The sequence below is a fragment of the Rhamphochromis longiceps genome, linkage group LG23 (assembly GCF_057381845.1).
Source record: "Rhamphochromis longiceps isolate RC_006_pf linkage group LG23, R_longiceps_female_GT1.1, whole genome shotgun sequence".
Classification (NCBI taxonomy): domain Eukaryota; kingdom Metazoa; phylum Chordata; class Actinopteri; order Cichliformes; family Cichlidae; genus Rhamphochromis; species Rhamphochromis longiceps.
In genome coordinates this window covers 27,504,488-27,519,338 of record NC_140578.1, presented here as the reverse complement: position 1 = coordinate 27,519,338, position 14,851 = coordinate 27,504,488, and the positions used below count along the sequence as shown (strand labels likewise).

General features: G+C 41.0%; 1 protein-coding gene across 4 annotated transcripts in view; it reads left to right on the top strand.

Annotated features, from left to right (window-relative positions):
* LOC146642090 (uncharacterized) overlaps positions 1–14,587 on the top strand; it is a 56,863-nt gene extending 42,276 nt beyond the window's left edge. For 2 of the 4 annotated variants that reach the window (XM_085398282.1, XM_085398278.1), the window contains exons 8-42: positions 283–489; positions 566–592; positions 715–777; positions 858–941; positions 1,020–1,070; positions 1,170–1,310; positions 1,446–1,499; positions 1,801–1,845; positions 1,985–2,047; positions 2,800–2,931; positions 3,142–3,207; positions 3,290–3,316; positions 5,332–5,430; positions 5,513–5,548; positions 6,438–6,524; positions 6,719–6,751; positions 6,860–6,895; positions 6,993–7,052; positions 7,356–7,433; positions 7,638–7,673; positions 7,774–7,827; positions 8,202–8,273; positions 8,377–8,442; positions 8,531–8,558; positions 8,997–9,029; positions 9,113–9,147; positions 9,273–9,389; positions 9,476–9,623; positions 10,202–10,266; positions 10,493–10,621; positions 10,720–10,752; positions 10,838–11,200; positions 11,287–11,484; positions 13,055–13,164; positions 13,256–14,587. In XM_085398282.1, the coding sequence (XP_085254408.1) occupies positions 283–489; positions 566–592; positions 715–777; positions 858–941; positions 1,020–1,070; positions 1,170–1,310; positions 1,446–1,499; positions 1,801–1,845; positions 1,985–2,047; positions 2,800–2,931; positions 3,142–3,207; positions 3,290–3,316; positions 5,332–5,430; positions 5,513–5,548; positions 6,438–6,524; positions 6,719–6,751; positions 6,860–6,895; positions 6,993–7,052; positions 7,356–7,433; positions 7,638–7,673; positions 7,774–7,827; positions 8,202–8,273; positions 8,377–8,442; positions 8,531–8,558; positions 8,997–9,029; positions 9,113–9,147; positions 9,273–9,389; positions 9,476–9,623; positions 10,202–10,266; positions 10,493–10,621; positions 10,720–10,752; positions 10,838–11,200; positions 11,287–11,484; positions 13,055–13,164; positions 13,256–13,466 (3,087 nt within the window). In that variant the 3' untranslated portion in view covers positions 13,467–14,587. The remainder of the gene's footprint in view (positions 1–282; positions 490–565; positions 593–714; positions 778–857; positions 942–1,019; positions 1,071–1,169; positions 1,311–1,445; positions 1,500–1,800; positions 1,846–1,984; positions 2,048–2,799; positions 2,932–3,141; positions 3,208–3,289; positions 3,317–5,331; positions 5,431–5,512; positions 5,549–6,437; positions 6,525–6,718; positions 6,752–6,859; positions 6,896–6,992; positions 7,053–7,355; positions 7,434–7,637; positions 7,674–7,773; positions 7,828–8,201; positions 8,274–8,376; positions 8,443–8,530; positions 8,559–8,996; positions 9,030–9,112; positions 9,148–9,272; positions 9,390–9,475; positions 9,624–10,201; positions 10,267–10,492; positions 10,622–10,719; positions 10,753–10,837; positions 11,201–11,286; positions 11,485–13,054; positions 13,165–13,255) is intronic. The other 2 variants (XM_085398281.1, XM_085398279.1) reach the window with 2 other exon arrangements.
* Positions 14,588–14,851: the final 264 nt, after the last annotated feature.

Genomic DNA, 14,851 nt, shown 5'->3' with positions numbered 1-14,851 from the left:
TCTAAATGCCGATCAGCCGGGAGCAAAACTTATGATACAGATTGAATTTGAAATTTTATTCTTGCCATTAGAAATGATAGAAATTATTTCAGGTTCATCCATAACAACATGTTTTGTTTCTGCTGTCAACAGATCTACTGTGTCTCTGCTAGAGAAACTATTATTGCCTTTATTATACACATAAAGCTTAAAACTATAATTCACATTTAAATTATCTAAACCTGTAACCTAAGTATTAACTAAGTATTACATTCCTTCCAAATCCAACATTCTCACTCACAGGGTGATCTTGGCAAAGGCTACACTGGTAAAAAAGGAGATCGTGGGGCTCAGGGGCCTCCCGGACCACCTGGTCCTACAGGACCTGCAGCTGAGGTGGTCCGACTTGGGGATGGCTCTATTGTGCAGCAGCTGGCCGGACCCCCCGGACCACCAGGACTGCCAGGGTCGGATGGGCCTGCAGGACCTCCTGGAGCTGATGGGGAGCCTGTGAGTACAACGAGGTTTAGAGCTGTTTAATGTTTGGAGGTTCATGTTGCTCAGAGGTTGTTCATTAATCTTTCAGGGTGATCCAGGAGAGGATGGAAGAGCTGTGAGTTTCTCTGTTTTCACATTGAAATATTGCTACAAAAGAAGAATTATTTATAGGCTTTTCCAGATAAATCGATTGAAATATTATCAGTGTAATTTGGGTTTTTTTGCTTCTGTTTCCAGGGTCCTCCTGGGCTGCAGGGTGTTCCAGGAATTCCAGGAGGTCCTGGTGCCAAAGGCGAAAAGGTGCCCTATTTAAGTCATCTGTTTAAAGAAGACACATGGCATTATGTAACGTGATAATCCGTGGTCTTAAAATCCTCCAGGGTGAACGTGGAGAGGGTCAGCCGGGACCCAGAGGCCCCCCAGGTCCACCTGGACCTCCTGGACCTGGTACTGGTGATCGTCCAGTAAGTCCAGGCTCCACACACTCTTTTCATTCATTTCATAACTTCCAAAACTTTTCACTAAACTTATGCTTCTTACAGACATTTGTTGACATGGAGGGCTCGGGATTCCCAGACTTGGATAAAATCCGGGTATGTTTTGTTTTGGGGTTTTTATGTTGTTTTTTTTAACATAAGTAAAAAGTAGTCACTTGAGGTGGTAATATGATTGTTTTGGGATTTGTTATCTAGGGTCCACATGGTCCACCGGGTCTCCCAGGTCCTCCTGGCCCTCCTGGGATCCCTGGTACTTCAGTGGCAGTGGGCCTTGATGGTCCAATAGCTGTTGGACCTCCTGGACCACCTGGGCAAGATGGTGCTCCGGGATTGCCAGTGAGTATTTTACTTTGATTACTTACCATTTTACTTCCTTACCACCCAATGCCTTCATTGTTCTGCTTTTAAATGTTGTTGATGTTTATTTGAGGTATAGTAAATACTGACTCTGTTTTGTGTTTGCTGCTGTAGGGACCCCCTGGTCCTCCTGGGCTACCCGGTCCACCTGGACCTGCAGGAGGAAAGGTAAAGATAGACTCAGTCTGTGGGGCTGTACTATGGTACATGCTAGCAAGAGACAATGTACTCACTAAAAGACTTAATCATTTATTAATAAAATCTGAATGAGAAATTCATTAGTTTTATTTAGCGATTAACCAAAATATTTTAAAGATTTTTATTTTGACCACAAAACAGCAAAAAAAAAATTCAAGAAGGATTCAAATGAATACAGCCTACAATCCTGGACTAAATGTAATGATTCAATAGACATTTCTTTTAAATGTATTGACTATCATATATTTTGTTTTAAATCTTCTTTCCCCAGGGTGACAGTGGTGACCTTGGTCTTCCAGGACCAGCTGGAGAAAAGGTGAGCTTCATTTTTAATTTCAGCCCTTAAAACTCTCATCATTGAAAGCAGAAAGATGTTCCCCACTGAACTGATATGAAAATGTTGTACTTGGTGGCCCATCCATGTACTCTTCACATTCTTTGTTGCTTTCCTTTAGCAAGATGCACAAGGCTCCAGCTTTTTCACCGGCTTGTTCTCTTACTTTACTCCATCCTCTACGGTGTGTAATGGGTTGGTGGTCCTGGGGCATGTCTCTGCTGTGATGATTTATTTTATTTTCTCGAGTTTTCTGCATTATTTACTCTTTATTATTATTATTATTATATTACTATTATTTTCTGTTTTCACAGAATCTTTCAAGACATTGAAGCTGTGAAAGATTCTGTTTCCATAAAAGACTTTCTTCACTCATTTAAGGACCTACTCTGCGTTTCCTTAGTTTCTGTCATGCATATACAAAGCAAGGTGTTCATATTAAAAATGACCAAAGTTTTAATAAATCAGGCTTCACACTGTGCAGATTTTTAGATACTTTCACCAAAAATGGTTTCTTTAAATAGTTACTTGGTACAGGGACCTATGAAGAACAGGCCGTACAGCTCACAAGCACTGGGTACTGCCCCTCAGCAAGCTTCCAGAAGCTGGCTAATCATATGACAGTGTCCTGTTAGAAAGAGACATGCACTAACACGACTTGCTTCAGACATACAGGGCGATGATAAAGAGGCATGTTTGTCCATTGTTGAATTATACAATCAGCTCTAGTACAATCCAAAAATAAATACAGGCACATTAATGAGCATAGTAGGTCCCCAAACCTTAACTGTAACCTTCATCCGCATCTCTATTTAACCTCCAGCTCTGCACGTGCCTGTGTCATGCCACCGTTTGCTCTTCCTGTCCTACTTTTCTTCTCCTCTTTATACAGTGTTGAACATAATCTGACATTACAACTGACCTCTGCCACCTAAGGGCTCTCAGGGTGAACCAGGACAGGTGGGGACATCAGGACAGACTGGCCTGGCAGGGCTTCCAGGTCCAATGGGACCAGTGGGACCACCAGGGCCCCCCGGACCACCTGGGCCACCATATCGTATTGGCTATGTGAGTAGATTCCTTTTCTCCTTTTTTTTGTTTTCTTTTGTTTTTTGTGGACAGATGAGAGCAAGTACCAAGCTAAAAAAAGTTGTTAGTTTGAGGATGCCGGTAGCAACCATTGATATCTACTCTGAAATGTCAACCAGTCCAAACAGTCTGAGTGGATGAGAAGCTAGCAGTGATCAGTTGTTTTGACTTCAAATTATCTCCATACAGGGCGATCAAGATGGATATGAGGTACTCAGTGGTTTGCCTGGACTCAGAGGCGAACCTGGACCCCAGGTAACGAGTTACAAATATGGGAGATTGTTGTTCCTTGTAAATTTTTGTATATCTCATGCTGTCCTGTGCCATATTTTTCCAGGGCCCACCTGGTATTGCAGGTCATCCTGTAAGTATGCCAGAAAAACTGTATGGCTTGAATAAGTTATTTCTTTATGTCCATGATACCGTAATTATTCAGCCCCCTGATTCAATTGTAGAACCACCTTTTGCTGCAATTACAGCTGCCAGTCCTTTAGAGAACGTCTCTACCAGCTTTGCACATTGTTGTGGAAGTTTTCCACTTAAATAAAGCCTGCAGACGAGCGGTGAGCGGTAGCTGACATTCTTTAATCCAAACACACAAAGAACATACAACCAAGCTTGTGGAGCCCCTGCATGACCACGGGGCAGACGGTCAGCAGAGTCTCACTGAGCCTAGCATGGCTCTCAGTTAAATACCTTCTCCAGGAACAAAAGGCAGTACACAGCTGTTTCACACCTTAAGGTTTACACTCCCTTGCTACCTCCCAGAGTCCTTGAAGAGACAAAAGACTCTTCCTGTGGAGTTCCTGTTTCCCCCAACATCCTTACTGCACCCACTCTTAACGTATGAGTGTCAGACATGTTAAAATCCAGTAGCACCAAGGCATCATACAATAATGTGATTAATAAGTGAAAGAAATTCCTATACAACATCTAGAGACTGAAATCCTTGCCCATTCTTCTTTGCAAAACAGCTCCAGTTCAGTCAGATTAGATGGACAGCGTTTGTGAACAGCAGTTTTCAGATCTTGCCACAGATTCTCGATTGGGTTTAGATACCAGACAGGTCAGGAATAAAGTTATTGAGAAATTTATAGCAAGCTTTCCCAAAGATTTCACAAGCCTTGAACATCCCATGGAGCACTGTTCAACAGCAGTGCAAGCCACTGTAGTATATTTTTTCTTCTTAAACTTTATTGATCCCCATGGGAAAAATTCCTCTTTGCATTTTACCCATTCACCCAGTGAAGCAGTGGGCAGCCATTGGGCGCCCAGGGAGCAGTTTGTAGGAACGGTATCTTGCTCAGGGGTACCTCAGGGTAGCCGTTCAGTGGATTCAAACCCCTGACCTGGAGCCATCCCTGCCCCTATTAACATCAATTCGAATTAGGATTAAATCCAACTATCTCCACAGTAATTTTGCTTTTGTTTAGCATCCGAGCTATCTTCTTTTTTTGGCATGAGTGTGGCTACTTAAGTCACATAAAGTATAAATTTCACATCAAAGTACAAGGGTCTGAATCAAATATAAAAAGGTGTGCCTCAAGGTTCGACTTTGGGGCCACTTTGGTTTTCTGTTTATTACTGATATCAGTTATATATGTGTTTTCAAATGATTTGTTCAATTATTTGCTCTGTTGTGTATCTGTTAATCACATATTCAGTTGGCTTTTCAGTCTGATAAGCTCTGGGTTAGTTAAAAACATCTAAGACTTGTCTTATTAGACCTGACAATAAAGATTACATTAGTATTTAGCCTAGTTTTAATATCAATAAATTACACATAGAAAAATGAAGATCTAAAAAAATGCTTACAAAATTTTTTATAGACTCTTACTATAGAGTAGTATAAATGTCTGTATTTGTCTGTATATGCAGTATTCCCTCCTTAATGTGTGGATCAGTCTCAGTGCAACATCGTCACACACAAAGTGATTATTAAAATGTGTGTGTTTTAATAATATTTATTATAATCCTTCATATCCTTTTTTTAAAATTTTCATATTTGTGATCCATCATTCACGCACTTTCATCAAAGCACTTTTTTTAGCCCACATTCACACTCTGATGCATACATCACAGAACAACTTAGGGTTCAGTATCTTGCCCAAGGATACTTACAGTAGTCATTACATCTACATGAGTCCTATATTGTTTCACAATTCATAAGCACAGTTTTTTAACCCCCCAAAATCCTGGATATTAAGTGAGAAACCATACCTATGTTTTATATGTACATTAACATAAATGAAAAAAGTCTTCCAAAGTTTGTCTTATTAACAATATTAGTAGCAGCATTCCATTTTAATTCAGTGAATTTATGTCATACTTTTATGAATTCACCACTCCTGTAAAGAATATGTTTTACTGTTTTTTTAGGGAAATCCAGGTTTACCAGGAACACCTGGTAGCAAAGGAGCAGAAGGACCACGAGGACCTCCTGGGATCCCTGGCTTGAATGGTTCAACTGGAGAAAAAGTATGGCTAACATTAGTGTTACTGTACACTTACTAGTATTAATGATATGGTCTTCTAATACAGTATCCTGATTCTTTTTTAGGGTCCAAAGGGAGACAGTGGCGAGAAAGGAGAGAGGGTGAGTTGAATGCAGACTTAAAGTTGTTAGGAAGCTCTTCATTTCATATCAGCTTCATCAGCATATGCAGTTCCCAAATAACCTTTTAGTTATTATAATTTATCTAGAGTTTACTGTCTATCTAAATCGATGAAAGGAATGTGTATGTAGGATAATTTGTCATAGATCATGTGATCTCTTTGAAGATTTCTTTAGAACAGAAGCAACACGTGCAAGATCGCAAGTGCTTCAAAGTTCTGTTTGGGCCTACCTATTTTTTCATTAGTTTTATTGAATTCATGCAAACTTTCCTTTTGTGGAGTTTAGTTATATGCCGATGACAGCAATTATAGTTACCAACAAAACTTTCTTTGAAGGTTTCTACATTAGGTCCTTTTATTTCTGTATGTCTCAATGTTATGATCGCTGACCATCGGATTGAGTTATATGCAGATGATGCCTTTATATTGGAGCGACCGTGGCTCAGGGGGTTGGGAATCGCATCTGTAACCGGAAGGTTGCCGGTTCGATCCCTGGACTTTCTGTCCTGGTCGTTGTGTCCTTGGGCAAGACACTTTACCCTACTTGCCTACAGGTTTTGGCCAGAGGGGCCGATGGCGCGATATGGCAGCCTCGCTTCTGTCAGTCTGCCCCAGGGCAGCTGTGGCTACAACTGTAGCTGCCTCCACCAGTGTGTGAATGAATAGTGGTATTGTAAAGCGCTTTGGGTGCCTTGAAAAGCGCTATATAAAATCCAATCCATTATTATTCAGTACCAGTCAAAAGTTTCATATGCATGTTCAATATTCAATAATGCAATATTCATTCAGACAAGGACTCGATTAAACTATGCTCTGAACATATTGCATACTCACCCATTTCTGCCTGATAATGCACCAATTTGTAACAGGGTTTGCCAGGAAGAGATGGTGGACCACCTGGACCTCCAGGCCCTCCTGGACCTCCAGGACAGATCATCTACCAGCCAGGAGGAGATGTGAGTCTTCATTCAACTTGTAAATGTACAGAGGTTGAATGATTCTGGATTAATATGTGAAATAACACTAACCCACACAGCACAGCCTGTCTAAATCGATTTTCCTCCTGATGTTACTCATCTACACTAATAGCCACAGCATGCTTGTTTGTTCATTCACATTCATACTAACTGACCTAACTTTGTCTTGCTAGTATAACGACCTTTATTGGAATGAAGCAGGGCAGGTAGGTGGATGCGCCCCTCAGTCCCCTAACAATCTTATCAAAAGCGTCGCCACAAAACATTAAGTTGAGAGAATATTTTAGCATTTTCAAACTGCGTTTCTTTTTCAGGTTGGACCAGGTATTCCAGGCAGGGCAGGATTCCCAGTACGTATCACCATGATCATCAAACAGTTGAGCCTGTAGGAAACCAACTGATTCAAAACAATGCAAGTAAGTGATTATATTGTGTGTATGGATTTAGGGCCCAATGGGACCAAAAGGGGAAAAAGGGAACCCAGGGCCACCAGGATATGCACCTAAGGTAGGTGCATATCTTTGTTTGTTCATTTCACATTTTAAGACATGTATATTCATTATATTTTGTGCACCATTGTTTTTTAATTTAATACATTTTCATATTAACATGATTTCACATGATTTTTAATTACATTCCTCTCAGTAAGTGACATACTTTTTACTTTCCAAATTATTTAACACAATTTGTGTTAAAGTAACAGGAAACGAATGGAGTTCAATATTTTAATATCAACAATATTTTTTAAAAGCCTTGTGACTTAAATACTGTTTCCAGTAGTATTTTTGTAAGTTCTTGCTTTTTGTTCAGGGAGAAAAAGGAGAGCCTAGTGTCATCACGGGGCCTGATGGGAGACCTCTATTCCTGGGAGGCTTGACAGGACAGCCGGTAAATAAATCAAGTTAAAAAAAATCTGTCATTATGGACTTTGATGATAGAAACAAAGTATTTATCCAGCTGCCTTAGTGTCGATCCGATACCGATATCAGTGTTGGCATGGATAGTTCTAGTTCAGGTGATCATTCCTAATATGTTTAAATCAAAATATCACTGTGTGTGATGTTTACAGTGTGCTTGTGTCTTAATTTGCAGGGCGAGAGAGGAAGTCCTGGCCCAATGGGATTTCCAGTATGTTGTCTAAATTTTAAAAGTTCACAACTTTAGACTTGTTTAACAAGCTAGCAAAATCAGATTAGTATAACGAGCTTCAATGTACATTTTTCTCCAGGGTCCACAAGGTCCTCAAGGCCAGAAGGGGGAGATTGGTTTTCCTGGCCGATCGGTAAGTTTGGCATCTTTACAAAGATTTCATGATAAGCCTTCACATAGTTAGGAAGGTATTTGACTGGAGTAATGACACAAACAACTGCCCAGTAGGGAAATATCACCCTTGATGCTGATCTCATGGCTACAAATATAAAGTGTAAAAGTATGAAGTCAGAAATGTAGTGGTTTGTGCAAATACTATGGCAATCAGTTGATTCTTCATATTAGATTTATGTGACAGCAACTGTGAAAAGAGAACAACAGTGGAGTCCAATCTTAGGAAGCTTTGATTTGCAGGGTTGAGAGGGAAGACAGTATTAATAATTAAATATTTTTTTAGAAGTTCATTATGTCAGAATGTAACTGTGACATTCTGCAACCTTGTTTTAGGGTCGACCAGGACTAAACGGTGCCAAAGGAGAGAAGGGAGATGCAGGCAGTGGATCTGGATACGGATACCCTGTGAGTGCTGAAGATTTGACTTTGCCTTTTTATCAGATCCTGATTTCAATCCATTTGTCATCTTTTACAGAAACAGTAATCAATATTATTTTTTGTGTCTCAGGGACCACCAGGCCCACCAGGGCCCCCTGGGCCTCCCGGACCTCCTGTTCCTATTGACAGACTCGGAGTGAGTCCAGACATGATATTTTCCTGTTGTGGTGCATATATCGGTCAAAATGGGTTAAAGTTCCCTAATTCTTTCCTTTTAATTTCAGGGATATGATTACTCCAGGTATTACGCTGGTGAGTTCACTTCAAATTCAATGTTAGATGCCAACGTTATGAGAAACATTTTAAGAAGTACAATATATTACCTTAATATCTGTATGGTGAATGTGAAGCGTCATGGTTAGCTTGGCTTAGCAGAAAGGCTGGAAGATATGCAACAGCTGTCTGATCTCGGTCCAGCAGTTAAAAAACCTCCAAAAATCTCAAAAAGATTTCTCCCCACAGTGATTTTAGAGTTAAAAAGGGTTTAGGTGGAGAGCTGTGTTTGAATTACACCGTCCCACTGGTGGAGTTTAGCAGTAACTAAAAGGTTCAGAAGCAGCAGTTGTTTGGCCTCTATGTTTGGCCTGACTCTAATAACGGGTCGTTATCCTTTGCAGTTACAGTAAATAAAGTCAGGATTTGAGGAAATGCTGTGTTCTTGCGGTTGTTTAACTTGTTGTTTTTTAACAGTTAAAGGAGAGAAAGGAGATCGGGGACCACCAGGTAACGTCCCTGACAGACGTGTAAATGTTTAAAGTTTTCAGTCTGTGGACAAATTTAAGGCAAGACATTTTTGTCTGTTCCAGGTTTTGGATCAAACATTGACATTTACAGTTTAAAGGTAATCCCTCGCCTTTGCACACTTTAGATTTTATGTCTTTATATTTTAAGATTAAGTTGTTCAAATCGGTTTGAGTTTTGATTGTACTGCTGGCTTTCTCTCTGATTTTTAATGTGTCTACCCAGAATGAGCTGAAAGGTGAAAGTGGCATGAAAGGAGAGAAAGGAGAGCCAGGCGGAGGATATTATGACCCCCGGTATGGAGGAAGCGGAGTCGGAGCCCCGGGAGTGCCTGGACCTCCAGTACGATCACACTCTGGAAAACATACTGCCACTTCATGTTTTTAAAGATGCTGTAAATCAGACTCTGTGTCCTCCTGTCTTATTAGGGCCCTAAAGGAGACTCCATTATTGGCCCACCAGGCCCCCAGGGGCCACCTGGACCACCTGGAAGAGGGTATGATGGACCACCTGGACCACCAGGGCCACCTGGACCTCCAGGAGCATCACTAGATGGATCTTACAGAGGCACACAGAGTGAGTTAAACTGGAAAACATCCCTTAAATATGAAAGACTTCTTAAAAGAAGGTGATTTATTAAAATTTGAATGACTTGCTGCTCCTTTAATTTAAACCCCACCTGGATTAACAGTCTTGCATTTTAAAGTGTCCTCTGAGTTTTTGTGCATGAAGAGCTGCTTATCATTTCTAAAAATTTCCCCACATATACAAGAAAACTTTATGTGATAGATGGAATTCTGGCAGGTTTGTCATCAACAAAAGCCTCTGATACAAAAGTGCCTGTAAAAGTTAAACCTCCTGCTTATATTCACTTTTAAACTAGTTTTTTGGTTTTTGGTTTTAAGAATTTGGGCAATGATGTAGCATTTAAAGTGTGCTGAATTATCTGTTCATTGTCTACCCATAGATAACTATCATTTTATTACTTTATACTGAAGAAAACTTCACTGCATCATTGCATTTCAACTCTGTGTGCTCAGATTCATGTCTTTTGAGAAGGCGTTCTCTTTTCCATGTCTGGCGCCTGCAACGATAACGATAATGCTTATCCAAGCATTTAGCCTATGTTTAACAAATCTGTGCTTGAACCACAGCTATCAGTATTCCTGGACCACCAGGACCCCCTGGACCTCCTGGAGTGCCTGGTGTGACCTCTGGGGTGAGTAAAACTTTTGTTTATTTTCTGGTTGTCTGTCATGAACTTTAAAAAAAATGTTGGGCGTTCAAATTTTAAAGAGCTGGAAATTATCATTGATTACCTCAATGGATTAGCATAAAACTTGGAAGTCCATCCAGTTTTGTTTTTTTTAAATAATTTTCTAAAACCACAACAAAAACACACGTGTCGGCTGCACAGTAATCCACATTGTGGTCTGTGTTTGCAGGTGACAGTGTTGAGGTCTTACGAAACGATGACAGCTACAGCTAGAAGACAACCTGAGGGCTCTCTGGTGTACATACTAGACCAAACAGATCTCTACCTACGAGTCCGAGATGGAGTTCGTCAAGTCCAGGTGAAACATTCATCTTCATAAATCAGCCGGAAAGATGCAAAAATACTTCAACTGTGGAGTTTTTATCTATATTCATTCTGTTTTTTCTTATTTTTCAGCTTGGGGAGTACATCGCTTTCCCCAGGGAGGATGTGAGCATAATTTTATTTGTCTTTTATCTGGTAATTCAGGTATATAGCGTGCCCAGTTTTAACAAGCCACATGCTGCATATTTAGGGTAATGAGGTTGCTGCTGTGGAGCCTCCGCCAGTTGTCCCTTACTTCCAAGACCACCACTCCCACACGGGCACCTCCACCAACCACTTCAACCAGCCGCATGAGAGTCCGGCCCAACCACATGCTGAGCCTGACTATAAACCTACTTACGTCGATCCCAGATACCAGCCTGATTCGCGGTATCAGTCAGAACCACGGTACCCGGAACTAACAGATCCCAGGTTTCCAAGTTATACAGACCGGTTAAACTCGCCTGATAACAGGTATTATGTTGTGGACACTCGTTACCCGATCACCACTCCACGAAGACCACCCCCACGTCAACCCCAGAGTCCGGTCCACTATCACACTTCTGGGCCAGTGGTAAGACAAACCACTTGGTACATCTCAAAGTCTAGCTACTCACATTGTAAGAATACATTTTTACTTCTTGGCATGTTTCCCCACAGCTCCACCTGATTGCTCTGAACAGCCCTCAGACCGGCTCCATGCGGGGCATCCGCGGTGCAGACTTCCTGTGCTTCACCCAGGCTCAGGGCATCGGGATGAAGGGAACTTTCCGGGCCTTCCTGTCTTCCAGACTCCAGGATCTCCACAGCATCGTCCGCAAAACTGACAGACATAATTTATCAGTAGTCAACTTGAAGGTAGTTAAACAGTGTTCTCACCCAACCTGACGTGACCGGTGTCTCGTGAAAGTTTATGCATTGCTCTCACAGACTGTATAAAATAGATGGACATAATCTCAGTGACATCACCTGTTCTCTTCCTGCTGTGACTTTATCCTTACAGTTACAGCCATGTTGGCCTTTAGAGCCATGAGGGACTATATTTAGATGGAAGGGTACAGATTAGTGTTAAATAATAGACGAATAAAATATAGAAATTCATTCAGTAAAACTGGAGCACAAGAAGCCAAGATCTTTATCGATTAAAAATGCTCTAGATGACACCACTGACTCAGGAGCAAGCTAGCAACTACAGCTGCCCATCAGTCAGTCAAAGATACCGCTATGCTAACTTTCAGATCGAAGCTTGCTTCAGCTGTAATCTCTCTGTTAGGCTATGATTATAAGAGGGCAAAATTGAGGCAAAAACCTGCAGTTCCTCTAATGGCCACTTGAGACTGGTCAAAGAAGTAAGTCAGTCACGCTAAAGTTCCACATTCAAAAGGACAAAAACCTACAGCAGAAGTAAACATATTTACAGCCCAGTATAAACACATAAAGTTTATGAATCACTAATTTGACCCTTCACATCAACTGTACACCGGGCTAATTATTTGCATTACTGTGCTGTTTGGATTTTGTAAAGACTTAAATTGAGGGAGGGCGTGTCTGTTTTTAAAATGCGTGCCATCACAGGACACTCTAATTTGTAAAGCATTCTTCAGCAATAGTTCTCCCGGATTTCTTTTTTCACTCATTTGTCAGTCTAGTCTTTGTACCTGAACATTTTTAAAGGAATATAAACCATTTAACACTGACCTGTGCATCATTCAGTGATAAAAGAGGTAGCTAACACAAGGAATGAGTTATACATTGTATTGTTAGACACTTTGTTACTAGCAGCCTGTCACAGACCACATCATTTGTTCCCATTTCTTTGGTTGAATCAATGAAAAATGCCAAAGATAACACAGTTTGACAGACATAAAATATTATTTTTGCGACAAAGTGATTTACAAAGAGCTATTAGCTGAAAACTTGGCATATTTTAGGATATTGTGTAGTGTGTCCTTAAAACAACTGAGAATGGTAGGTATGAATATCAAACAAAAACTGGTCTGAGCAGGTGCCAGTTTAGCTAAGTTGGATGAGCAGGCGACCATATGCCACATGGGTAAGAGTGGCCGGCCTGGGTTCAAGTCCAGCCCTTTGCCCCATGTCTCTCTTTACCTTCGCTTTCCTGTTAGTCTTCACTGAGTCTGTCTAATAAGGCCAGAAAAAGTCCAAAAACAATATGCTGAAGAAAAAAAAACTTGAGTCAGTGGCAAAGGTTCTGATGGAGTGATGAATGCAAATCCTTGGTTCAGCTTCTCGGTGCGCACAGAGATGTGTGGCACTATGACTATTTCCATCCTTTTCATACAGTCTGTGGAACTGAGTCACTATTAAAGCCAGCCTCAAATACTCGCTTAAGTGTTGACTCATTTTAAAGCTTTGACATTCCCAACAAAGTGTAATTTGACTCATTCATGTGCCTCGCGTTCACCAGGACGAGGTTCTGTTTGACAGCTGGGACGACATCTTCAGCGGCGGCAGAATGAAGGAAAACGTGTCAATCTACTCGTTTGATGGCAAGGACGTTCTTCACGACAACACATGGTGAGGCTCAAATCAGCATGAATCGTAACATTACATTAGCATTACGTCTTTAAGGCTTGCTACGGAATGACGCTTTTCTGTTTCTTCACAGGCCAGAGAAGATGGTCTGGCACGGGTCGACTAGCAGAGGCGAGCGGCACGTCGACAGCTTCTGCGAGACGTGGCGCGTGGGCGAACACGCGCTGACCGGCATGGCGTCGCCGCTGCAGAGTGGCAGTTTGCTGCAGCAGAGCTCCAGCAGCTGCTCCAGCTCCAACGTCGTGCTGTGCATCGAGAACAGCGCCGGCCACTCCAGGAGATAGACACGGACACCGTTTTTGTCCACACACAAACACGCACACACTATGATGTGCCTTTGTAAATATGAATTTTCTAAAGAATAATTAGTTTATGTATGTTAACTCCTACTCTATGGTGCTACACAGGATTACCCACGCAAGTTAAGCTCAGGTGACCTACTGTAACTGTCTCTGGCAGCCATGTTGGTGCAGCTTCTCTGTCATTTCTTTTGCTGTTTGAAAGTTGCCAGCTAGCAGTGTCTCTAATAATCATAACCACCGCTAGCTTAAGGTTGTGCACCACAGAAGAAGTAGACTGATAAATATATCAGTGATAAGTGAAACAGAAAAATCAGTTTATAGAAAGAATTCTGCTCTGTGACTAAAGTCCATATCTGGTCTTATTCTGAAAGGACAGGCTGCTGTTAAACTGTCATTTTTCAATTTCTGTGACCCCCTTGGCAACTTACAACACCCTGCAGCAGAGAACACATCGTGACTAGTACCACGAGAAACTATGTCTGAACCACTGCAATGTTTATGTTTGTGTCTCTGGGCTGAGAAAAAGTGTTAAAATGGTTTAAATAAGGTTTTCTGTGCCTTTAACTACACAGCTAGTTTTTATATAGAGTGAAAATGGATATTAGTCAAACAAATTATGATAATGTAATGTTCAGTGTCCAAGAGCAAAGTAAACATGGATTATTTTGTATGTGAAGTGTGTGTTTTAAGCTTCTTTACACTGATTTTATCTGTAACCCACAGACTTTTACTCTGCTTCAAGGGAAGATATTTTCAAATTGTATTTTTAGCCATAACAGAGGGATATTTATTTTTTTTCTAAACTATGCTTTGCCTATAATTTGCGATGTGAGTCCAGTACATGCGCAAAGTAAGAATGAGTTTGTTTGCAGTCACAGGAAGCAAACAAATCACATACATCATGCCGAGGATTCAGCCATAAATCTGTCATGTCGTGTGTTTTTGCTGGCTTTTTGCCCACTGCCACTCTAGTGGAGAGGTTTCATCCTCTTCGTGTGCTAACAGCTGTAACCAATGCAGTGAAATGTGCATTAACTGTTGTGCCTTCTGTCATGTGAGCAACACGCTGAAATGCTTTGTTTCTCTTAATAAATTTGTGTGGAAAAAAGTGCAAGTTTAATCGTAAGTCGTGGATCTCATCATCTGCTGGTTTACCAGCGGCCTTTAAGAAGTTTGTACATGTGCTGATTACTTCTGAGACCTAATGGGACAAAACATTAATCACAGTTTGTTTACAAACACTCTGTATACACTTCATTTCTCATTTAACTGTAGCCTTAAAAACTATATTTGTATTAATGATAAAGTAGTATTATGCTTATTTCCAACTCCATGAGTCAAAATTACCCTTGTTTATCTTATACAGG